The sequence below is a fragment of the Megascapheus bottae genome, chromosome 4 (assembly GCF_031878675.1).
Source record: "Megascapheus bottae isolate mThoBot1 chromosome 4, mThoBot2.hap1, whole genome shotgun sequence".
NCBI classification, from domain to species: domain Eukaryota; kingdom Metazoa; phylum Chordata; class Mammalia; order Rodentia; family Geomyidae; genus Megascapheus; species Megascapheus bottae.
Genome location: NC_143512.1, coordinates 31,669,101 through 31,696,164, shown reverse-complemented (window position 1 = coordinate 31,696,164; position 27,064 = coordinate 31,669,101). Strand labels below are relative to the sequence as shown.

The 27,064-nt window shown below is 37.0% G+C and overlaps 1 protein-coding gene across 1 annotated transcript; it reads right to left on the bottom strand.

The window, feature by feature from the left end:
* Positions 1-4,105: 4,105 nt before the first annotated feature.
* Positions 4,106-17,747, bottom strand: Cetn3 (centrin 3). The gene is made up of 6 exons (XM_090331115.1): positions 17,624-17,747; positions 15,343-15,478; positions 13,119-13,233; positions 6,988-7,179; positions 4,405-4,499; positions 4,106-4,370 (listed from the first exon to the last, which is right to left on the bottom strand). Exons 1-5 carry the CDS (start codon positions 17,638-17,640, stop codon positions 4,456-4,458), a joined length of 504 nt encoding a protein of 167 aa, XP_090187241.1. The 5' UTR covers positions 17,641-17,747; the 3' UTR covers positions 4,106-4,370; positions 4,405-4,455.
* Positions 17,748-27,064: the final 9,317 nt, after the last annotated feature.

Below are 27,064 nucleotides of genomic sequence, written 5' to 3'. Positions count from 1 at the left end.
ATGGCAATGCCATACAGAGAAAATGATGGCTCTTTTCAGAGAACACAGTGGCTGTTGGACAAATGTTACAAGCATATTCAAATCAGAAATGTCGGACTCCAGGGATTCTATTAAGTGTCCCTGATTTCTTTTATTATGGAATAGAAGAAAATCTATTTTAAAATATTTTAATTAAGTATAAAATGAAGGCAACCCTGCTGATCTTTGATTCTAGAAAATGTCACTAATCTTCCTAAAATCATCATATAATGAAAACATGTTACATATTCTCAGAACAGCATAAAACTTACAGGTTCCCAAAGTTCTAATTTAAAAAGAGATAATTTAGATGTTGCAGACAATTAGATAATATTACTAATAATTATACCTACTAAAGTGCACCTAATAGACTACATGTATTAGAGTAATGTTCACCTGCATATTACAGGTATATCAGAAACTTGTTTTTCCTAGTTTTAGATTTCCATTAGCAATTTTAATACAATCTAAGTGGAAGTCTTCACTGAATGTCTTAACGATAGCATCAACTAAAGACAGAATGGAAATTGTAAATAAACTGAAAACACGTTGTCATTCAAACAAGGATGCCAAGGCCAATTAAAATTTCTAAGATTCAACTAAGTGTTGATTCTAAGTGTCTTAGAATCTTCAATATGGCTGCCATATTTCATTTCAGTATTAAAATAAGTTGCTTGGGGCCTGGAGTGTGGCCTACTGGTAGAGTGCTTGCTTAGCATGCACAAAGCCAAGGGTTCAATTCCTTGGTACTACATACACAGAAAAGGCTGGAAGTGGTGTTGTGGCAGAAGTGGTAGAGCACTACTAGCCTTGAGAAAGCCCAATGATAGTACCTATGCCCTAAGTTCAAGCCCCAGAACTGGCAAAAAAAAAAAAAAGTAAATAAAGAAGTTGCTGATTTTTTCTGAAGCTTACAAGAACTTGGTTTTAAGCTTCCAGGTTCAGGTCAATAAACTTTACACCTTCCTCCTGATGGCTGGTTTTAATAACTCAAAGACCATCTCAAACACCTTTCACCAAGCAATCTTCTACTTTCTAAGAATACAGAATTGAAAAACATTTTCTAAACTTTACCTTCAAAATAAATATCTTGAGTCTTTACTACTGCTCAGTAATGTACATTTTCTCAAAAGATATTTAAGTGCATTTTTTGGGTGGGACAGTCCTGAGAACTGAACTCAGAGCCTCAGCACTGTCCTGGGGCTTTCCTCAAGGCTAGTGCTCTAGTACTTGAGCCACAGCACCACTTCCAGCTTTTCTGTTTGTGGAACCGAGGAACTGGGTCTTCATGAATGCTAGGCAAGCACTCTACCACTAGGCCAAACTCCTAGCCCCTTAACAGTATATTTTTAAATAATGTAGTTTCCTTTTAAGTCCAGCAACTTTAATGTTTCCTACATTACTATAAAAAGTCAGTAGACAGTAGACCTTTAATCAATGGGCATATGAATATATAGCCCAAGGAGATTTAGATTGAGGGAGGAAAAAACTGGAGATGTTCAGGATGCATAGGGTCCAATGGATCTGTGACTCCATTTTAGCACACTATGGCCAACGTCCATTAAAGGCATGTGGTTTTCCAATGAATCTCCAACGTTTCTTACCACTTAAAGCAAATTAACCTTTATCTTGCTTTGCAGGCACCATTAGCTTTTATGTGAGGCATATTTTCAAAACCAAAGGCAGGAAAACAGATCACAAAATTTAAACAAATAACAAATGCAGGACTAAGAGCTTCTCCCATCAACTGAACTGTGTAACACATGCACAGCAACTTAACATTTTTGTTTCTGTTATCTTCACATTAAAACTATTTTTCCATTCATTATTTGGGCCTACTGTATAAACTTCCAAAGGTCTGACGCTAAATACCACTTCCTATAGAATAATTTAACAGTTCCATGCTAAAGTAAGCATTATATAACAAATGTTTCTAGTGCTGACCTTCTGAACACCAATATCCATCTTTTGTGTTTTTAAAGATCTGACTCACTTGAACGTCTCTGAAAGTAATATTAAGGTTATCATCTAGTAGTGGTTATGAGAGGGCTCAAATTATAAAATCATGGGATTAAATTCCAACTCAGTTACTGTCAGCTAACTTCAACACATTGAACTCCAAACTGGTTTTGTGAAGTTAAAATAAACTAAGATTAATTCATTTCCTACAATAAAATAACACTAACACAAAGAGCCAAGAACATTTTTTTTTCCCAAAACAAAAAAAAACCCCACAACTCAGGAGACTGAGATCCAAGAAAAAAAGCTGGAAATGGAGGTGTAGCTCAAATGGCAGAGTACCATCCTTGAGCAAAAAAAGCCAAGTGAGAATGTAAAGCCCTGAGTTTAAGCTCCAGAACTGGCACCATAAACAAACAGACCCCTCTGGCACTCCAAGGAGAGCTTACTTCCCTAGCAGGACTAATTTAAAATAATAAAGATGCCAGTCATGAGGGCTCACACTTCTACTACTAACTACTCTAGAGGCTGCGGTCAGTAGCCTGGGGTCAGCTCCAAACAAATTCATGTGGTGTGGTGGTGCATACTTGTCATATCAGTTTCACTGGAAACACACATAGGATAATAGTAGTCCAGACTGGCCTGAGCCAAAACTTGAGACCCTATTCAAAAGAAACCAAACAAGCAAAAAGAACTGGGGCCGAGCTCCAGTGGTAGAACATCTTTTTAGCAAGCACGGGTCTTGAGTTTGTAAAGAAAAAAAGGTATCTGTAAATACAAAAAGTATCTTAAGATATCACTGAACTAAAGTATTAGAATACTAGGCATCAATTTTTGTGCATTATTGTTTACTTGCCTGGAATCAATGTAAGTCATGATCATAACACAGAATACAATTCATCAAACAGGGTGATTTGTTTCAATGTTACTCTGTGAAGAGTGATTCCACATCCAAAATTAAATTATTCTAGGTAAAATTAACTTACTTTCTAGAGAATTGCTTGAAATATCACCACTGCTCTTTCATTTCTGATTTTCTGTTAATTTTTTTTTTTTTTTTTTTTTTTTTTTTGTGGGTCATGGGGCTTGAACTTGGCCTGGGCGCTATCTCTAAGCTCTTCAACTCAAGGTCACCACCCTACTCTTGAGCCACAGCCCTAATTCCCATTTTCTAATGATTAACTGCAAATAAGAGTCTCATGGCTTTGTAGTTCCTGAGTTGGCTTTGAACCAAGATCCTCAGATCTGAAATACTCAGATCTGAGCCACCTGAGTAGCTAGGATTACAGGCATGAGCTACTGCGCCCACCCGACTCTGGTAGTTTCATAATATTTAAAGTGCCTCAAATTATATTAAGCTTAAAATAATGATTGAAATTGAAACTTCAACATTTTCCCTAAGAGAACCCAGACCACCAAAAAGTGAACTGTTAGTGAAGGCTTAGCACAGATCCATTTTCTTCGTGTATTACCCATAATCACCGTAGGAAACCCTAACTACAACCTGGGAAGTCTGTCTACTTTTTCTGGAAGAATCATGGCAAGTGCCCGTAGGTAAGTAAAACACAGCACAAAATGTTTCCTGTGGCTTACCATTTTGTCTTCATCACCACTTTAACAGATCAAAATTTTATAATTTTAAATGCTTTTCTTTGCCAAGTTAGGCAATTAAGCCTGTATTCATTCAGAGAAAACACTCAGATTCAATAGTTAGAATAGCAAGAGTTCTAGAATGTAATACAGTTGAATGAATAGATTTATATGCCCAAAATATGTTTCTTCCAAAATAAAAAAATGAGTAAAAAAAGAATTGGACCTATATGGATCATTATTTTACACAGCACATCAAACCTGATGAAATCTTAGGTAATGCAAAAATATTCTATAGTATTGCTGCTTTTGTTTTGTTCCAGAAGCTGGTAAATGTGTAGGGAGAAAACTTTTTTTTTTTTAGTTAATCGTGAGCCTTGAGCTCTGGGCCTGGGATCTGATCCTGAGTTCTTCAGCTCAAGGCTAACACTTTACCATTTGAGCCACAGCACCACTTCTGAAAAAAGTTTTTAAATAATTTTTCAAAGATTAACATACTAGAAATAAAAATAAAATAGAAAACTTACCAGCTTTCGAGTACTAATAAAATAAATATTTTATTAACAAAATCTGAAAAATGTGTACACCAAAATAAGTGATGACTAATGTTGAAAGACCTGCAAAGAATGTACACCACATGATTTTGTTTTTAACACTTTATATAAAAACTGTATTACAAATTCAAAGTTAAATGTATTTGAATACTAACACTAACACTGTTCATATAAAGAAACTTAACAGTAGGTAAAATACAAATACAGAAGATGTTTAGTTTTGGTCCTTCTAGGAAAAAGAATGAAGATTTTGTTTGTTTTATCATGGCTCCAGGCCCAAGATCAGAATATAAGGTTGTTATTGTGACATTCTTAGTGTTTATCCTTGCATTCTTCAAATGTCACCGGTCATAATAGCAATGAACTCCTCTTGATTAACTGTAGTAAGAAAGAAAATGTAAGTCAGAAAGATAGACCCCTTAGTTAGAAATAAAAATACCACATTTTTCAGACTACAACAACCATTTTACACTATTTTTAAAATTTATATTATGTAAACTTTGCAATAAGTCCTAGTTTGCTCAGAAGTTAAAAACACTTATTAAACAGAATTTCATGAATAAAAAAACATAAAATGTATAGGGAAGGGGGGAAAACCAAGACGGGTGAGGGTAATGGGTACCAAGACATGTGAAAGGGTATCAATGTATGTGAATTAATGCACCTTCTATCTGGCAAATCTCATGTAACCCTTTTATTAATTACAATAAAAAATTTAAAAAAAAACATAAAATGTAAGAAGCATAAAATTAGTACTTTATAATATTAACTGGGCAGAGATGATACATTACTATAAAGCAATCAGTCACAATATTTGTACAAACTTATTAAGACAGTTTTAATAAACATGACATTTTAACTTTTGTAAATGGTTCAAAACCTCCTCCTTATCACTCCTAACCAGTTTAGCAAATACTTCCGGAGTAAGCCTAAAAATTTAAGGCATGTAAGTTACTGGTATTCTGAAGAATAAAAAATATTAATTTTTAAGTTCAAATAGCTGTTTTCAAATTTTCATATATTTAAAATAATTTCAAAGAAAAAATAAAACTAGATGACAACTAAGAATGGCAACCTGAAAATATGAACTTTATCTTAAGTATTATTGAAACCATAAAATACAGATGTAAATTCAGCATATAGTCACTGATTATTACTTTACTAAAATAAATTTAAGTAAAAAATTGCAATTTGTAAAGTGTGTTTCAGACAGTATGCTAGAATAAAAAAATGGGTAATTTTCTCTAATATAATTTTTACAAAGCAACACACAAATATGAGTTCCAAATATTTGCTTTCATTTTATGCATTCTGAAGCAAGAATTCTTTCTATATCACTACTACAGTTTTATGTTTATCTTACAGTATATCTTATTTACCTTTAACTCCACATCTGTTTATTATTTATATGTATAATTTAAGAACAAACAGTTTCATTGCTCTTAAAACCTAAGCAGCATGAAACATTCAGAAACAGATGAACTACAAAAGTCCACAAAAGCAGGAAAATATTATGATCATTAGCCATTAAAATACAAAGAATGCAGTTTATATCGCTAAACAAAACTTGATTTGCAACCCAAAAAACTCACATTAAATATATGAAAATACAAAACAGTCTGTTTTCTAAATGCTATGATCATTCAACAAAAGCCTCACAAACAACACAGATACCATTAAGGGGAAGGTTTTGAGAAAAAGATGGTGTTGAAAATGTGCTTGGAAAAATGAGTAACATTTTAGTAGACAGAAACTGGCAATTAGAGCACTCTCAAAATTGAGGAACAGTATGAGCAAACACAGAATAAAAAAGTGTTTTCAGGATCAGAGTACTCTGTCAAAGTATGCACATATGGAAGATGAGGGCTGAAGTAGAAAAGCAAAAGACTGGGGAAATAAAACTAGCTACTTGAGGTGGGACATATTAGAAGACTTTACACAGTAATGATTCATTTAAAGTGAGCACAGAAACTGCATACTCAAACCTATACTTTTCAACATAAGAACAATAAGGTATTACGGAATTAGAGATTTATAGACTCAGGATAACAGGAAACTATTAAAAAAAAAAACAGCACCACTGTGTAACACATTTCAGCACACAGAATACTGCCACCTGCTGGACAATAAAGGAAAGCATAAATGAAGCTATAAGGACAGATCTAAACAAGGCGCTGGTGTTTCATGCCCATAATTCTAGCTACTCAGGTGGTTGCAAGCTGAGAACACAGTTCTCAGGCCCAGGCAGGAAAGTCCTATTAACAACCAGGAAAGAGGAAGTAGAGTTGTGGCTCAAAGTGGTAGAGTACTAGCCTTGAGTAAAAGAGCTTAGAGACATACCCAAGCCCTGAGTGCAAGCCCCATGACCACCACTAACAACAACAAAAACATTTGTAAGAAGCCAAGATCTGAACCAGATGGCAGCCATCTATAAAGAAAAAAATTCTGTAAAAAGATTTGAAGAGTAAAAGGTTAAATTATATTACCTGTAATTTTGCTACTTCATTTTGGAAGTACCTTTCTAAAGTATATGACCCATAGTTATTTCTGAATTCTGATTTATTCTACATTGAATTTATAAAGTATTTCAAGTAAAAAAAAAAAATCCCACTACAGACTTTACAATGTAATGAGTAAGAAGTATTAATTTGTAGCTATGGCACACGGATAGTGCCAAATACTTGGGAGACCGAACCAGGATGCTCTCTTGAGCCAAAGAGTTCAAGACCATCTTGAGCAACATAAGATCTGTCTAGAAAGAAAAGGAGGGGAGGGATGGATCATAAAGTGTCTTGAATATCACAAGATAGAAATCCAGCATATGTGTCGTACCAGGGATATTGGAAAAATGTTATGCAAAACTTACTTTCTCCATCACCATCTTTATCAAATTCTTCTATCATAGCTCGAAGTTCTTCGTCACTCATATTTTCACCCAGTTCTCTAGCAACACGTCGCAAATTCCTCAAGCTTATTTTACCTGAATCATCGTCATCAAATAGTTTAAATGCTTTAAGAATTTCTTCATGTGGATCTCTTTCCAATATCCAGTCTGTCACTAGAGTTTAAAAAAAAAAAATTTAACCAGACTTACATAATCATGAAGGCATTCATTTGTAAAGTTAACTAAATAGTAAATGAAAATTAAAGCTGTGAAGCTGTCAAACCTTATTCTAACAACAAAAATATCACTATATTATATATATATATCACTAAAACACAGAGATAAAACTTAAAATTATAAAAAGAAAATCCCTATTTTAAATTTTACTTATTTAGTGAAAATAACTTGTCTAATAACAGTAAGCAAAACTGTATCACCTAGAGAAAAATAAAAGAGACTTATGTAAGGCATATTTACTTCAAGTCAACTATTATTAAGAATTGCACTAGGGGGCCGGGAGTTTGGCCTAGTGGTTAAAGTGCTTGCCTAGCATGCATGAAGACCCGGGTTTGAATCCTCGGTACCACATATAGGAAAAAGCCGGAAGTGGTGCTGAGGCTCAAGTGGTAGAGCTCTAGCCTTGAGAAAGTCCAAGGACAGTGCTCAGGCCCTGAGCTCAAGCCCAGAACTGGCAAAAAAAAAAAAAAAAAAAAAAAGAATTGCACTAGGGGGACCAGGAGTATAGTCTAGTGGTAGAATGCTTGCCTAGCATGCACAAAGCCCTGTGTTGGATTCCTTGATATCACATACACAGACAGAAAAAACCTGGAAGTGGTACTGTGGTTCAAGTAGTAGAGTATTAGCAAGGACAGTGCCCAGGCCCTGAGTTCAACATCAAGGATGAGGAAAAAAGAAAATTGTACTAGGCCCCATGACACCACACCTATAAGCCTAAAAAGTCAACTGGCAAGACAATTAACCTAACACAGTAATACAACTTAAAAACTCGATTAATTAACAAAAAGCACTTCTGTCATTGGTATATTCATACTTTGAATCAAAAGATGAATTAATGACTTCTATTAACATGATTAGAAGAATCGCTTGGCTTCTAAACTGTGGAAAGTAGATTTAAAGGACTGAAACTGATCACAGCATAAAAGGAAAATAAAGGGGTCAGGACTTTGGCCTAGTGGTAGAGTGCTTGCCTAGCCTACACGTAGACCTGGGTTCGATTCCTCAGCACCACATACATAAAAAAGCCGGAAATGGTACTGTGGCTCAAGTGGTAGAGCACTAGCCTTGAAGAAACCCCAAGAACAATGCTCAGGCCCTGAGATAAAGCCCAAGACTGGCAAAAAAAAAAAAAAAAGGAAAATAAAATCTTGGAAAAGTAGTCTCTCTAAAAACATAGTCACTTTGCTCAGCAAGAGAATATGAATAATTTCAGGCCTCAACAGAAGAAATATGCATTTAATATACTAAACAAAATCATGTTACCCTTTAATCAATAACTACAATAACAAAAACTGAGGTACAACTATATAGTAAGTTTTTTAATACAAGGTAAAATACTGAAAATGTGAATAATTATACATATTACTCTGCTGTTACAAGATTCTACTACTATTAAGATTACCAGTGTAACATTAAAAGTAATTCTACTGAGGTCACAGAATCCTCACAAAACTGCAATGGCTTGCAAATGCAAACTACTAGGATGTTTAGTAAGTTTAAAAAATAAATTAATAAATCTAAATCCCAACAAGTTATTGTTTTTTGCTGCTGCATTTGGTTGAGCAAGCACCTGTTGAAGTTAGCGTCATATCACCTACATATGTATTCAATACGTAACTTTTAATCACTAATTTTATCCCCAAAAAAGGATTCCAAGTAACTAATTGAAGTATATTACTATCAGTATGCAAATCAAATCTCATAAATATTCAGTCAAAAAAGTTGGCATATATACAGTCATTACACCAAAATAAAATACCACACTTAACTCTATGGCTCATACTCAACTTATTTTGAATTTAGTCCCAACAGAAAAGCAGGACAAGGAAAAAAAGTGTTAAGAAATTTTCCTTACCAATTAAATAATTTGCATGACAGGTGAACCAAAAAAGCAGCTTGCTGAATGTATTAATGTACGTAAGGAAGCAACAGGGTGCTATGGGGAACAGATGGGGCTCCAAGATGTATAAATTCTTATCCCACTGGTACTTTGTGTTAGCTCAGGCTTATTTGTAATCTATATACCCTCTATCAATGCTTTCCCTTAGAATAAAGCTATTCTTTGAAATTACAAATGCCTGTAGTTGCAGACACCTAAAGCATTATCTAGCATATAATTATTCAGTGCCTCTTCTCCATGCTGTCTTAAGTAAACATTAATTACAAGAAATATCTTGCTATGAAACCAATCGGTATACTTTTCATATAGGTATCCTCTATTTCACAAGACTTCAGACTTCTCTGTAATTGCTGTTTTCTTGCAGTGTTACTGTTTTGCTTTCTTAAATTATAATACTGAATTTTTATTAAAGTAAAGCACACTACATCAAGCCAACTATAAAGAAACATGATTTAACTACAACTATCAGAAGTGTACTTCATCAAAATAATTAGATCTTATGCATATAAAAAACACTTAAGAACACAACACTCAAAAACATCACATTAAGAGTAAATCAAAAATTATTTAGTACTAGAGTATCAACTCTACTCCTCACATTACCTCTGGAAATTTCTATCCAAATGCAAACACTTGCTTTAACCACATGCCAGACTCCAAACTCCTTCCATGATCACCCTGGTAGCTCTTTGCTCCTGCCTGACCTTCACCCCACCCTTCAAGGACAAGAGCATCATTAATAGCTAGTGTGCTTAATTTGAAAAGCCAAAATCGTTTCTTATCCCATAAATTTCATCAGTGAACAGATCACATCATTCCTGCAGATTCTACCTTTCTTTCATAGGTAGAGGAAAAAATATACCATTTTAGGGTAAAATCTAGGATGTTGCTTGTACTCTTTCTTCCCTCTAGTTCATCCTCAATCTTCACATCAATTATTTTTCTAAACTCGTCATATCCTATAACTTAAAAATTATTAGAGTCTTTGCTGACGGAAGTCTAAATTCTTTACATTACTCAAGCCCTGGCCAATGGAACCCATTTCTTCTTTCTCCGTTAATTCCCTAACGTCTAGCAAAATGAACCACCTGAAGTTTCTAACCATGCTACATTTCTAATACCATTTCCTAGTTTTTCTATCGTCTAGTCCTTAAAGTATTTCACTACTCCTCCTTCAGCCTTCTTGGAAATTGTATTTACATTCCAAAAGACCTAAATTTAAAATCCCCTCTGTTTAAATTTATCTGGATGAAAAGCTGATAAATCTTCCCAATAAATGACCAGAGAGTAAATATTTTTGAGTCATGGCAGAGGGTTGTGAGGTCTTTGTTTAAACCACTCACTCCACTATGGTAGCAGAAAAGCTGCATGAAGAATGGGTATGGTAGTATTCAGAGTGCAGTAGCAGCCTAAGAGCTGTGCTTGTCAATTCCTGCCCCAGACAAAAACCAGACTTTTATCACATTGAACCATGGCTTGTTGTCACTCAATACTTTAAATCAATTCTCCTTCCTCAGACCAGTAAGCAAATGCCAAAATTTCAGTATAAAATAAGAAAAATAAAAACACAATACTATAAATAAGCAATTAAAAGAAAATTTATATGTACTCAAAACAGAAGAAACCCAAGCAAATGATTTACACTGTTTTTCCTTCTGAAAATCAATCCTATCAAACACGGGTGCTCCATGCCTGTAATCCTACTCAGGGGACTGAGATCTGAAGGATCACAGTTCAAGGCCAATCCAAGCAAAAAAGTACCCTAGAATCCATTTCTGGAAGAACTAGCATCAAGGAGTAAAGCACCAACCTAACAAATGTGAGACCATAAATATAAACCCCAACACCATGCTCTCCTCCCTCAAAAGTGCAATTCCTGAAACATGATACTCATTACCTCCGGCCTCCTTGAATCTAAACTCACATTAAATATTTAATGCTTCTTCCTAATACTGGAAAAAAAGTTAAAAGTAACTTCATTCACAAGTACACTTAAGCAATAATAGTACATAAAGCTAAGATTCAAATGTTCTGGTTTTGAGGCACTCACCACAACCTATAAAACATTCATCTACATCCCATTATTAAAGTAATCAACACATGTGATACATGGTGTGATACATGGTTCTTGATTGATTCTCAAACGTAATGAAGTTTTATTTGGTAGCTGGTATTCTCAATAAGTAGCAATATGTAGCTAAAGCATGTGTTAAATATGTCAGAGGCTCATCATTAAAGAGCCCAAATTTATGTTTGCCATAGCTATATATTCCAGAAGAAATATAGTATTTCTGCTCTGTTACTTTAAAAAGGTAGGCTCTCAGGAAAAGGTGAATATAGGCTTCTGTTCTCAACTGCAAAAAAATAAATAAATAAATAAACCAAACAAAAAAACCTACTCTTTTAAAACTGAATTTATAGAAAACAAAACAATATGTTTTACAAAAAAAAAAAATTTGTGCCAGTATGTAGCCTCTGAAACAAATACTATTTTTAAGTCATAACAGATTACACTTAGTAGCATTTATTATATGTAGTCTTTTTTCAAGTACTTCATGTATTATTAAATTAATCTCTATAAAACCCTATGAAACATATTTATCTCCATTTGATAGCTGAACATAGGCATACATAAGTAAAATGATTAAATGTATAGCTAGTAAGTGGCAAAACCCAAATCTGAGGTCTAAAGAAGGCCAGTATACACCACCACATTGTAACCAAGGTACCTGAATTGTGTAGCTCTTTCCTAGCCTAACACCTTGTTCCTACAAATGCCCTGAATTCATACTTGGAACATTATAATCATAAAAAGCATATATCCATGCTGGGAGAAGAAAGGTGGCTTTTTTCCTTTTCAGGTAAATAAAACTGAAAATCATAAAGAATAAGACAATATACTTCTAAAGGGACCAGGTGCTTCTCTAAATAGCCACATATTAGTTTACAAGTTGTGGAATCTGTGCTGTGGTTTCTTTCACTTGGATTTATTATTTACTTCTGTCTCTTGTCTTTGTTATGAAAAAAAATGGAAAAAAACAAAAGACTAATAATGTGAATCTATTTTCTCTCTCTAGTAATTGCCACATCTTTTTGTTTCTCATATTGCTTCTTAATGAATATTTAAAATATGGGGTTTATGTGTGCATGTGTAATTGCATATGCTTTCAATTTTTTGAAAATAACTATATGAGATGCTTATACTATGACCTACATAAAGTGATTATCAGTTTTTTAGAAAAATAATTAAATAGAAATAAATCTGAATGTTTACACATTCCATGTATATTTTAGTCAATATATTCAGGTTATAGTTGCTAAGTCCTGATTTTCATGAATCTTCTATATTGGTCTAGACTAATTTATGACTAATCAATAATTCACTAAAGTCAATTACACACAATTTAACTAAAATAAACTCATGACACATTATTTTCCCTTGGGAGTATTAAAGCATTTTCTGTTTCTTTAATCTGCCAAATACTTCCTTTACTACCTCACTACTGGCAACCCTTATTTCTAAACAGTTCAAGGTTATTCGGAGCATACAGCCCTGCATCCATATGTGAAGGCATGTATCTCACTTATGACCAAAGATACCAACTGCTATCAATTTCCAGTTCTCTCACTATGTTATTGTTGTTGTTTTAATCATTTAGTAAAAAGATCTTGGGAAATAATTCCTAAATAGCAGGACACTACATTTTTTGTTTCACTCAAAGAAAATCACTTGTTGATTAACCTTGTAACATAATATATAAACACACATTAGTTGGAAAACAATCTTTCCATATAAAAAGCTACATTATAATTTCTTCTTAGAATTTTAACACAAAACTTGAGCCATATTATACACCAAAACATTCAGTAACAAAGTACTATATTTTTTAATACCCAGAGAATTTTTAAAAAGCAACTTATAATAACCAGACAATTTGCTAACAACTGAGGATTACACAACCATTAAAATACACACCAACTTCATTAAAATCTTCAAAGGTGATTTTCCCTGTGGCTTCTCTGTCATAATCTTTAAGAATTTTCAGCACATCAGCTTTTTTTACATCAAACCCCAAGGCTCTCATTGCCACCTTTTGGAGTAAAAGAGAAAAGCAAATTATGAAGCATTCCTTACAAAAGAAATGATTGCTTATCTTTTTATCTTGTAAAAAATAAAAATGCCTGAGGAAATACAATTCTTTTGTAGGCTTTATGTATCCAAAATAACAAAGTAAGAGTACAGTTTATCTTCATTAAGGAAAAACAATTTTTTTACAGAGATTTTATTTTTTCTGACTAGTGAAAACTGTTTACAGAATACCCTCTACAGTGCACTAGCTCAGACAATTTTAAAAATCTATTTTTTCCTCAAAGAACTAAAATAAAAATGGAAACTATATATTACATAAATATTAAGGTTATACAAGAGTAAGAATTACACACTAAACAAAAATTATACATTAAAACAATAATTATTGGCTCAGCATGTAATCCCAGCATTCAGGTGGTCAAGGCAGGAGAATTCCAAGTTTAAGATCATCCTGGGCCAAGAAGCAAGACTCTTATCAGTAAATAAGTAACCTTTAAGATCTTGTGTAATTAGCTACCAGTTACAGTCCAGAACCTAAGTTTAAACAAAGAAGAAATCTTGCTACAAAAACAAGAAAAGAGATATTACTAATTAATGAAGTCTTATTTGAGTTATTCCTTAATGAATAAATGAAGAGAAGTAGAAGGGCATTAGGAAAGGACAACTGGTAATAGCTCAAAAGCTATGTACGTATGGCCACATAGGATGAGGCTAAGCAAAATGAACTCCATTATATTGAAACAAGAGTCTTATCTTTATTTTTGTGATTGTTGTTCTTAAGGAATTATGTGATGCAATTTCTTTTCTCTTTTATTTTTCCCATATGGTTTACCTCATGTTGTTACCGTATCTGATTTTGTACCTCATATATTGTTTAGACATGTACTTATTTATTTAAAATAGGGAAGGGAAGGGAAAAAAACAAGAATGGGAGGGGGTGAAAAGAGGAATATGGGAAGGAATATCAATGTTCAAGAAGTAATGTACCCCCTACCTGATAAATGTAACTATGACCACTCTATTCAGTATTGAAACAAATACTGAAAAAATAGATCTAAGGAACAATAAACAGTGCTGTTTACCTTCTGTGAATAGGAGGAGCTCAGGTGAAAGAAAGTAACTACCAAGTGACAAAACTAGATGGGAATAAAACTGCAGGGGGCATTTACTAGAAAGTAAAGCTAAGGAAACTGAATTTCATATAGTGTGAGGTATGCATAAAGTGAGTCAGTAAAGGTCTAAAAGCAATGAACTATTTAGAGTAATACTTTAAGAACAGTGGTAATGTTCAAGAACTAGAAATGAAAATAACAGTTTAGGAAGTTTCAGCAATGAAAAAAGTTCCAAACCAAGATAATCCATTGCAACAAATGGAAGGAACATTTTCAAAATCAAATATGTACAGCTAAAAGAAAAAAAAAAAGAACAGTAGGAAAAACAATCTGGAGAGGACAGAAAGATTGAGCAGTTGACATTCTATGCTTTCACTGCCTAGTTCCTAGCCCTACTTGGAATTCTTGGAAATCCCTTACAGAGTTACCAAAGTAATTACTAAATAAACATCAGTTTGCCATTGAGGATACTTAAAATCTCAAAATGTTATCTTTGTGAGTATGCAATATATAAAACTAAGATCAACTCCCCTTATATCTTTATAAATAACTTCAATCTTTAACTGTGGCATTTTCCTCCATTCAGTGTGTAATATTAGCTAAAAGACAACTTGCATACTATTTTCATCAGAAAAAAAAAGATTAAGACTGGAAGTGGGCTGAAAATTAACAGCTTACAAGACCCTCAAAGTTCCCTCAACCATAAAAATGAACTATGCTTGTGTACACATGCATACATACACATACATGTACACATACACACGCAAAGAAATCAAAAGTAGAAAGAATATGGTTTGAACTAAACTCAGTCCTTCAATTATGTGAGTGAAAAAATATGGTAAAATCTGCCAGTTCTATTTACTTTTCTTATAGTACCTAACTGCTTAAAATTGCTTCATAATTCTAAAGCACATTTAGTTAAGATAATTATTTCCAAATGCATTTTAAAGCAAATGCCAAAATTTAATGGAGAATTAAAGCTCAAAGTTCATTATTACCTTTAATTCATGATAATCTATTGCTTCATCTTTGTCTGTATCAAATAGCTCAAAAGCATCTTTAATTTCTTGTTTCTGTTCTTCAGAGAGTTCTCTTCTTTTTTTCCTCTTTGCTTTGTCGACTACCAGCTCACTTCTATAAAACAAAAAAGTCTTTAGTACCCTTTAATCCAATGCTTTTATGCAAACTGGTCAAAGACTGAAATTACACACACACGCACAAAAAGGATTTTGGTGAGTCAAAAATCTGCTTATTTCCTAATCTAAACCACTACTTATTTGCATTTCCCAAGACTGAACAGTGCTACATCTTATAAATGAAGGAAAAGCCAGACACTGGTGGTAATTCTATCCACTCAGGAGGCTGAGATCTGGGGACCATGGTTTGAAGCCATCCTATGTAGAAAAGTCTTTTGAGACTCACATCTCCAATTAACCACCTAAAAGCAAAAATCGAAACTGCGATGCAAGAGGCAGTGAGCCAGGCTTGAATGAAAAGTTAAGGGAGAGTATCTCCAATCTCTGATCCCAAGTCCCAGCCCCAGCCCCAGTCTCCTTCAGAGAGTGAGAGAAAGAATATCAAGTTTCCAGGGGCTGGGAGTTTGGCCTAGTGGTAGAGTGCTTGCCTAGCATTCTTCCATACCATATACATAGAAAAAAGCCAGAAGTGGTGCTGAGGCTCAAGTGGAAGAGCTCTAGCCTTGAGAAAGCCCAAGGACAGTGCTCAGGCCCTGAGCTCAAACCCAGGTCTGGCAAAAATAAATAATATATATATATACATAAAGTTTCCCTCTCCCCTCTTTTGCTCCTTTGCATTTTCCCCACAAAGATTACCGTGGAGAAAATATGAGTTGTGAATAAAAAGTCGTACATATGTGTGTGTGAAATTACAACGAAAGCAAGTACCCACTACCTATTAACACCATTCTACAAAAGCATAAAAATGGCAAAAAAAAAAAAACCTCATCATTGCTCATCATATTATATACTTGTTTTTCTTAATTATCTGTAAAACTGGGTTAGCAAAATTACTACAAAAGAACCATCAAATGTATCAAAAAGGTTTCTGGCTCTGTAAATTCATGTTTTAACATTACAAGGCTCCTAATAATACGGTACCCTACTTTTAATTTCCTGTACTATGCCAAACCAAGCAAAATATTAATGTTCCTAAATAAGACTCCAAAAATAGTACATTGGGACAGGAGTTTGGCCTAGTGGTACAGTGCTTACCTACCATGCACCAGGACTGGGGTTCGACTCCTTGGTACCACATACACAGAAAAAAGCCAGAAGTGGTTCTGTGGCTCAAGTGGTAGAGCGTTAGCCTTGCGATAGCCCAAGGACAGTGCCCCAGGACTGGCCAAAAAATAAAGTAGTACATCGTACTCTTAGTTCTATAAGACGTTACAAGTCTGGTACTCTTCACTTAGCATTTATGTGAGGATTTTCGAACAACAACAACAACAACAACAAAAAACACTATGGAAAACCTGAATAGAAACAAAAATGGTGGGGGAGGGAGGCTGACCCTAAAGCCAGAAACATATTCCTTAAAAGCTGGCAACATAAAAGTGTTCTCATTTGGTTTTTTTTTTTTTTTTTTTTTTTTTTTAAAGAGGGTGCAACACGTGTGTGAAAATCCACAAGTTTGGGCACAGGAAAGATGCTTATAAACCTTGAAAAAAAAACCTTTAAGGTGACGTGTGAACGCGTTATCACTGACGTTTTTTCAGTGATTTTTGCTCTGGGATGTGCAACCCCCAAACGGCCCAGAGACGTGCAGCGAGCGTCGGGCGGTCTGGCGGCCCGGGAACGGCGGCCCTGACTGGACGCGAGCTCGGGGTCGGCGCGGCCTCCCGGGGGGCTCCGCCGACGCCCCGCACCGGTCGGGTCAGACCCTGCATCCACACGGAAGGAGGGGGCCGAGCACGAAGCTTTGAGGTCGGGAGCTCCGCGGTCCGGAGGCGGCGGGGCGTGCGGCCTCCTCCGGCCCAGGCCTACGCCGCGGGCGGGAACCCGGGGAGCCACGGCCTGGATCTGGAGAAGCACCGACACCTCGCGAAACTGCAGGCCCTCCTGGCCCGCTGGGGAACCTGCGGTCTCCGAGAGCCGCGCTGCGGCGCCACGACGGGGACAGGGCGCGGGGTCCGGGTGGAGGTCGGCGGGCGGGCCGGCCGGGGTGGTCGTCCCGGGCCCCTCACGGCAGCCTCTTCCCCAGCACGGGCCCTACTTGGCCTCCCATACCCGCCCGCCCTGGGCCCTGGTCCTCGTTACCGACCTCAGAGCTAAACTCATTTTCTCTCCGGACGGAGACCTTCCTCTCAAGAACGACTTTAACCCCCTAACCGGCGCCGCACCGCGCCCCTTCCGCAGGCCGTTCAACAGACTCGAAGAAACCCCCGCCCCCCGCCCCGCGCCAGGCCCCGCCCACTGACCAGGAACGCCTGATCCGGATTGGTCGAAAGTCGCCAATGTGCTTCTCGTGAGAACGGAAGTTTTCCCGATTCTCTTTTCTCGTTGGCCACATTTTACGTCACTCAAAGTCTTTTGGGCCTCTCCCTCCCTTCTAATGGGCGAGATGTTTTCTCCGCCACCCCTCGATCTTTCCTGGGTGCAGTCCCGGGCCTTCTGGCCGACTCCCTGGTGCCAACCGTTCCCGGCGTGGTACCGCGCCTTCCGAGGACCGTGCTTGGACAGGCGCGGCTGGGCTTGTACCTAAACCACACTTCCCTGCGCTTGTCCTCTAAGGTGCTGTTTGGAATGGATGCATTCCGCCTCTGCTCCCTGTTTGCACCACACATCAAGGCCCCTCAGAGCTCACTTGGGGAATTAATACTTTTTATGTTCTTCATCTCTCCTACTTAGCCGATTTTCTAGAGTGGCAGGGTTGTATCTTCCATTTGACAATAGTGTCAAATGAAAATAAAATTATTGTGCTTTGCAAAATGTTTTATTTTGGTAAACATTAATAAAACAGTTATGAAATTATTTTCTGATATGGAAATAACCTTCAAAAAAGGCTATCCTCAGAGTTAATATTTTGAAAATTGCCTGCGAAAACATAGAAAAGAAATTGAGAAAGCTTTTGACAGTTCCACCAACACTTCAGAAATAGTTGGTCTACCTGGCAGAGCTTCAGGAAGACTCCCACATAAAGGGTGGAAAGAGAAGCATTTTGCTTTCTCCAGATTTCCCTCCCTAAAACTTTGTTCACCTGTGTCTGGAACTGAACTCTTAAAAATAAACTAAGAATTGAAATCCATCAGTTATTTTTTTTAATCAACCGCATGAAACATAAAACTAAGGAAAACAAAAATGATTATCTTAGAACTTTGAGTCAGCTGGCAAACAAAAGAAAGTCATAGTAATAATAATAATAACAATAAACTTCCTTAGGCATAGTGAGAAACTATTGTATAAGGGAACAGGATACTCAGAAAAAAAAGAACATCAGAGAATAAGAAAATGTTATAAATAAACATATGCATGCAGAAGTTTAAAAATCGAATGCAATTATAAGGTAGATTAGTAGGCAAAACATCCCAGAACACTCAACAACAGTACTCAAACAGCACATGGACATTTTTTAGGAAACAATGGATTTATCTGTCATATGACTAATAAAAATTCCAGAAAGAGCAACTAATAGGTAGAAACTATCAAAGAAATAACTAAGAAATTTTAAAGAATTGAAGATTAACAAAAAGACCTCAGAGTATAGAAGGGATACAGTGCTAAGCAAAATGAATGATAAAAGAAACACAACTAAGTCACATCAGCATGACATTTCAGAGCATCAAAAATAAAAGTGTCCTCGAATTTTATTTCTTTGTAAGACAAAATTACATATGAGAGTTTAAAAATGATTTCAGAAAGTTAGTTTGAAAATAACCAATAAACCAATAAACAACCAATACATGCAAGTACAAGAGTATGACAGAATGGCCCAAGATGCTCATGCCCTTATCCTAAAACTTGTATGTCACATTGCATAGCAAAAGGAGTATTGTATAATTAAGGTTGCCAACCTTAATACTGGCCTTTGATTTTGTTGCACCCCTTCTGAGACAGGAGCCCTCAAAAACACAGGCTTTTATCCATGTAGAGGCAGTACCAATAAAGCAGGAGAGTTTGAAGAGATTTGAAGTATGAAAATAATTCAATTTACTATTACTTGGATCAGGACATAGATGTTAAGAACTCTAGCCAGCAACCAGCAAGAAAATGGAGACCAACATTTAATAAAAGAGTGAAATGAGTTCAGTCAACAATTTGGACAATCTGGAAAGTAGTACATTTCCCCCAGAGCCTGGAGAAAGGAGCACACCCCTGCTGATGTCATGGTAGGCCTTGCAGGACCCTCAAACAATTCATTTCAATTACACTGGATCTACACTTCTGACCTTGAGAAAGTTGGCATAAGACAAAATGTTGTTTTAAACCATTGCACATAAAAGAAGAGGTATACATACCAAAAAGGCTATGAAAGGAGAAAAATGGTAGATTTAAGAAATGTTTAAAATAAATTTGTGTAAAATAAATTAAGGCTATTTGGGGAAATGTCTTCTAGAAGAAAAAATAACCAGAATAGATTCAAAGTAATATACATTTTTAAAAATGGATAAAGTTATGTTATCATTGGTCATTACAGTGGTAGTAAAACATTATTCAATGTTTTTCCTCAAAGTCAAGATGAACTGTCTTCTTGTTTATTTTAGGAGATAAAGGACTTCATGTACATTTTGAAAAAAAAAATGGATAAAGTGAAAGTGAATGAATTCAATGATGTGGCCAAAAAGTTTTTCTTTCTTCACAATGAAAGAATAAGAGAAAATTCATGAAAAAAAGAACACACTAGAAAATCATGGCTGAAAATAATGCTATTTTAGACTAGTGAGTGTTGTAAAGTACCACCCACTTTCCTCTCTTCAAAACCAAAAAAACTTCCAAAAATCTTCACTGCTGAGAACTTACAGTTCTAGGGTATTGTCCTCCTTCAATTTTAGTTCTTTGAGCAAAGTTAGACATTCTCTTTGAAGACCCAGTAGACCTAAAGATTGTTCAGACTGAAGAAAGAAAAGCTGAGTTCTTTTCTACCTACTTTATAGTTCCCCATACAGTTGACTGACAATTCTGCTTTTAATCACCTCACAATATAACTTCTCAGTGAATCCAATCTTTTTCTATTAGTTCTTCCCAGATCTTTTTTCTGAGATGTCTTCTAGATCAACTGCATCTATACAAGTCTCTACCTCATAGTTTCTTTCTTAGATAATACAACAGTTGATAGAATTTAAAAAGAATAAGACAAACACATTGGTTCAGCACAAATAGTGAGGTAGCTCAGACTTCAAGACTCAAGTTTTTATAGTGAAATACAGAAGTTATTTTCTTTAAATCGAAACCACCACTGGTATTTACAGCAACTATAATCATGAATACAAAAACTTGAAAAACAACCAGCGAGTGCATGAGTCAATGATGTATGGTAAATCCCAACAGTGGAATTCCAGTCAGGTCTAAAAATAAAATACAAGAAGACAAGAAAGATATATAAATGAATAAGTAAGAGAAGTCAATATGAAAAGGCAACTCCATAAAATTTCAGAAAAGGCAGAAACTGTGGAGAGTAGTTGGAATTGGAGACAGGAATTAATGACTACAAGGAAATAGATCTTTGTAGAAATAAAAATAATATTTGATATTATAGTGAAGGGTAGTGTTGGGGACCAAGTATGGGGTCAGTGACCTTGGACCTGCACAATTGAGTACACAAGGAAGTAAGCTGTTATCATGATTTTGGAACTGTGTCAATCGCTTCTCATTTAACCTATTTGAGACTTGATCACTGTTTTGTACGAATGTAACCCCTGGCCCTGTCCTGATTTTAAAAAAGGTATTTAAGGTTGGAACTTGAAATAAACCCCAAGGTCAGGAATCCTGATTCACTGCTGGCTGGCTCTGGCAAGTGGCGCCCGGACAGGGACCCTGTTAACCTGGGCTGAATGTAGTGGAGAGTGCCTTGTCAGAAGAGACCGTGAGAGCCGATGAGTGTATCGTTGGGAGTAAAAAATAATGGGACAAATAACCGAAGGCTTTATGTGCAGGCCCTTAGAGGAACACTCCAAGCCCACGGAACGCTGGAAGGTCAGGGGCAGCTTGAAGGCTTCCTACAGTTTATTGAGGGAGTGTGCCTGTTGTACCCGAATCCCTAGAACCCCGAAAAGACCACCAGAGGCCACAGTCAAAACTAAAAAGCAGGGGTCATTTTATTTACGAGTCTAGACTCGGGCCTCCGCATACCAGCAGCCGGCAATGCTGAAAAGGCCCTGAGCAAGAACTTTACACAGCTTTTATAGGGAAAGTACAATTACCTGACTGGCTATTTAACTCAAACCACTGGTCGAATCAGAGCTCAGGTGTCTAACCACTGAGCACCAAACTGTTACCACCTGTGGTTCAAGTACATGGGCCCTAAACAAGGGGGAAGAAGGTCATTCCCAGAACATGGGACAATCTTGGCACAACATGCCCATGGTTTCCAGAGGAGGGAACCCTAAATTTAGAAATCTTGCGTAAGATAGGGAAAGAAATTCAGGGTTATTATAGTGAGAATGGCTCCGAAAAGACCCCTGTAGATGCTCTTATGCTATGGAATTTAGTAAAAGACTGTTTAGGTCTTCGACATGAGAATGCCAAACTTAATCTTGAATTACAGAACCCTCCTAAGGAAAAACCCGAGGCTGGGGCATGTGCCACAGCCTGAGAGAGTTTAAATGAAATTTTTAAAAAGGGAACAACAACCAGTAGATATTGAGCATAAGAATTCAGATTTGGATTACAAGGAGGAAATTTATGATGAGCTGTCAGAGGATCGGCTGGCTATGGTGGAGGAAATGCTTAAAGAAATTTTACATATACTGTCAAAGACAGGGATAGATCAGAGAGCCCCCCTGCCATAAGTAGGAAATAAGTGACCCTCCGGCCACTATCTTAGACAATTTTCATCCTTACCCTCCCCCCCAAAATAAATAAAGCTTGAGCAATTTTATGAAACTGTTTTGTCCCTCTGCCCATGGATTTTTGCAGGATGGGATGAGTCCACCTGAGAGAGGGTAGCCTGGCAAGTGCAGAATGCTATTGAGATAAAGGATTACTTTTTCTTTTTATTCCCCTTCACCCATTGGATAAGCAGTAGTTTGACTTTACTACCCCTCCTATTAACATCCTTTTTTGAGAAAGTTACCCAGGTGAAAAGCAAAGGCCTCCGGAGGTAAGTAGAAGTTGGCCGATCCCCTGTATGTCTGTATTTTTTTTTTAATCTTTTTTCTAGAAAGTGCACTGTGGGCCTAAAACAGAGAGGAAAAGCTAGCCAGGCGCAGCTAGCTCTCTAAGGCCTGGGTGGTCAAGGGATGCCTTGACCCCCTTCTGGGTTTCTTGTCGATAACAGGGCATGCCTGAGAGTCCCACTGGCAAGACATGTCTAAGTATAAATTCATGTTTTTGTGTTAAATGTATCCGATTGAGTCCAATCGTCTTCTTATGAGCCAATGTTTGGTTTTGTTTGAGAGTAGAAAGGTAGGATGGCCTTGGACAGCCAGCTGCCAGAGAATGGAAGTCTCCATGGGAGAGGCGCACCCCCGAGAGTTTTCAGGGCCCCAAGTGTCTTCCTCACTCTGACTGCTGCCAGGCATGCCATCAAAATTTGGAGGTACTTAAAGGTCTCTGCTTCTGTCTTGTTTTGTGAGGTGATTTTTTGTCTTGTCCGGTTTTGTCTTTGAAATTGGTACCAGTCCTAAATATGGATTCTTGTGGTTTGTGTGTGTGTGTGTGTGCGTGAGCGTGCGCACGCACGTGCATGCACATCTTTGTTATCTATTTGAATATTTCTGGGGAGTAAAAGATTTGGCCCCACCTGGGGCAGGTCTCAGGCCTGGTATGGCCCCTCCCACTCAGCTGCAGTTGAGGCGAGCTGAGGTCAGATGAAGCAGCTGCAGGCCTAGTCTACTTTTCTTTTTCCTAAACAAGTTCTGGAAAAATAAATTTCAGCTAAGTTGCCTTGTTAGAAAGCTGCAAGAGTAAAAATTGGCAAAACTCTCTTGACACAAACTTCCAGAAAATGTACGCCCAATATTAATTGTGTGTGCTTTACAAATCTTTGAATATGAATGTGTGTGAATGGGTGTGAGTGAACATCTTCAAGGTTAAATTGTCATCTGTGTAAAACAATGGATGTGTTTATACTTGAAACACAAAGGCAGTTGGGTAAATCTAAGTCTAAACTTCAAGAAAATGATTAGGTTTGAATATTTCAAATGTCTCAAAGGATTATTGCATTGTTTTAAAGAGGGACTGGTTAATAGGATTTCTCTAATGATTCTGAAATCTGCATTTAAAAAATCTGGTATTGTAATGCTTAGAGCTGTTTACATTGTAAACATTGTATCTTGTTTTTAGCCCAGAGGCATCAGGGAATTTGGAATTTATTTCCTTAAGTTATAGTTGGGAGACATGTATTAGAGATTTAAATGTGAATTTGCTTATCAGTATCAAACTTTGCCTGTCTTTTAAAACTGTTTAGGTAATCAAATGTCAAGAGAAAGGACAGGGAAAGCTTAGGATAGTCCTGTGTGGCCATCTTTCGGGGTGAAAGGTGAACTGGCAAAGGTGCAGCTCTGTGTCTCCATGATGGGACAGGCCCTAGGGAGGGTCCACGCATGGTAAAAGTAAAAGATAAGCTGGCACAAAGGCCGTTCACCTAAACCTGGTCAGAAGGACTGAGTGGACCATCTTTGTCCTTTTTCTTTGTAAACTGACACTAGAAATCTGTGGGTGATGTGATTAGTATTTTTTAAACTGCCCCCTAAAATATATTAAATTAGGGAAAGAGGTTTATAGGAATGTTTAAAGGTTATCGCCTTATGGTTTGGTTTCGTGCTACTTCGCAATTGGATGTATTTTAGAAAAAGAAGGAAACTAAGTCTGGACTTTTGGTGCACCGATGTTTATAGTTCTTGCATTAAGGAAAAACTTATTTGAGTTTAAACTGTTATTGGAGTTCTAGGCAATAACCTAAACTGCAAAAAAATGCCTCTTCTAAAAGGAGGCCTAGAGGCAAAGGGAGTGCTTTGAGCCCTTAAAGGTTTTTAAAATGCAAATAAAGGCTAAAGTGCTAAGTGTTTAAGCAAATATCAGTAAAAGTTTTAGCGAAAATTAGAAATGGGGTTCTGAACAAAATTTGGAAGTGAAAGTTGTCCTAAATGTTTGTTTCAAAAAGAGAAAGAAGGAAAATTAGGACTACCAAAATGATTGCTTAATTGCTATTTCAGCTTGCTCTTAAGTTACTTTATAGCAATTTCCCACAGGCCCATGGAGAAAGTACAGCAAATCCTTATTCAGATATAATTTTGGCCCTAACCAAGTTCCAGGTAAGATCATGCTTAGAGACTATTTCTATGTTGACCACCTGTTGCTTTAATTGGAGTAAAGTGGCCCTTTGTAGGACTCATTGATCTGAAAACTGAAGTTCTGAGCCAGCCCAGGCAAAGCAGAGTCCCTGTAAGATTGTGGTCTCTAATCTGCTAGCAGAGTGCTAATGAGGCAAAAGTTGCTTTGAAGCTCAAAGTGGCAGAGTGCTAGCCTTGAGCTGGAGAGCTGAGGGACAGCGCCCAGGCCCTGAGTTCAAGTCCAGCAACCAACAAAGTGAAATGCCAATGGGATGGTTATCCCTGTGTGGAGAGACACTACTGGGACAAAAGCAATAAAGCATCCAGATGCAATAAGCCACTGCTTCTGGTGTCAGATCCTAGAGTCATTTGCACTTGGCCATTCAAAATTAATCAGAGCCAGGAGGTCATAAAATAGTTTGTAAGCATGCCTTACTAATGTCCATGTCTACTCTATAACTGGGCATGAGCTTGTTAGTCATCTGTAATAGTGGGTAGTTTACAGTCCTGAACCCCATGTTTGCTCAAAGCTCCCTAACTGAGTGAATTTTGAATTGACACCAGCCACAAATTCAGGAAAGAAGTTTGTGGACCTGCGGCTGTGTCCCTATTGATCTGTTTTGGCCTACTCTGGCAACTGAAGCATAGTTAGAGTCACAGAGATTAAGTTCCCCAGATAATCAAGAGCCTCGTTTAATCTGGTTACTAAAAGTTGTCACCCTGGTATTATTTTAGACAGCTGCTTCATAGATTGTTTTGAAACCTTGGTAGTAGGACATTCTATCTGTGCTAGTTCAAAGTCCCTTAGTTTTTACAGCCATCATGGTGTCTCTGGCTGGGTTAAGGGAATTTTCCACCCAGTGCTGAACAGCCTAGAGAGGTGAGAGGTACTAAATGTAAATGAAGGCCATAGTCAAATAAAGAAAAAGAAAGAGAAGAGTTAGTAAAGAAAATCTTGGGAAGGAAATTGAGAAAACAGAATAGTTTATGGATAAGAAAGGATCTGGAAAGAGATGTTTAACAGGATGAGGATTGGTATGCAAATGTGGAACTATTCTTTGTGCCCATCTGAGGGATTGTTAAGCTTTGAAGCATGCTTTCATGGGTGAAGAACTGGAAGGGCACGCTGTATGCCCCTCCAAACCAAAGAATGCTGTCTGCCCAGGTCTGATAGTAATTGTTGACAGCCCCCCAGGCCATGTGTTATCTCTGATATCCAGATGCAACCCCAGGAGTCATTTGAAGGAAAATTTGGGAGCTGAACTAGCTGATAGTACTAGACATGATTCAATCCAGTCCTTACAGGCCTTCCAAGTTGATTTTGGGATGTGTTCATCAACTGAATTCCAGTAAAGAGCTACTAGATTCATCATTCCTAGGTGGAGACAGCGTGTGAGGACTTTGGACTTTCAGATCCCCAGAAAAATGAACTTTGACATCATACAAACTTGTCTTTAGATTTGTTTCGGCTTCATAGACAAGTTATTGGACTTGAACAGACACCATCACTTGACGCTGAAGTAACACAGACCGCCAAGGAGTTGTTTGAACAGTTCCAGCACTATGTTCCCTCCTTGAGCAACTTAAAAAGCTTGTTGATGACCTTTGTTGGTCCAGGGATGTTGCTCTGACCCACCTAAGACAGGGCCTTCAGCTTGATAGTTCCCCATGACTCGTAAGGCAGTCAACGATCCACCTGGTTCTCTTCTTTTAAAATAAAGACAGGGGAGATGTTGGGGACCAAGTATGGGGTCAGTGACCTTGGACCTGCACAATTGAGTACACAGGAAGTAAACTGTTATCATGATTTTGGGCTGTGTCAATCGCTTCTCATCTAACCTATTTGAAACTTGATCGCCTCTCATTTCACCTATTTGAGACTTGATCACTGTTTTGTACGAATGTAACCCATGGCAGTGTCCTGATTTTAAGAAAGGTATTTAAGGTTGGAACTTGAAATAAATGGGCTACAGTCTTAAACTCACGGCCTTAGGCTATAGTCTTAAGCTAGCCTTAAGCTGGAGTTTTGGGCTGCTGACTTGGGCTGTAGTCCTCCTGACCCCATCTTTTTTGTCTTCTTCTTTTCCCAGTCTTCCCTGCCAAGGTCCAGCAGGGTAGATATCATTATACATTTGTTAAAACATCAAACTATAATCCTCATATCAATGATGACCTTTGGATGTATAATCAATGTGGACCCACCAATCATGATAAATATATCTCTCTAATACAAAATATTTGATACAAGATGTTAATAGTATGGGAAGATGTTA

What these genes read in the sequence shown, in the direction of transcription:
- Cetn3 (XM_090331115.1), bottom strand. An exon ending in TAGATTATCATGAATTAAAG is followed by an intron (nt 13,234 to 15,342) that starts GTAATAATGAAC and finishes TTACTCCAAAAG; the next exon opens with GTGGCAATGAGAGCCTTGGG. An exon ending in TAAAGATGGTGATGGAGAAA is followed by an intron (nt 4,500 to 6,987) that starts GTAAGTTTTGCA and finishes TTCTTACTACAG; the next exon opens with TTAATCAAGAGGAGTTCATT.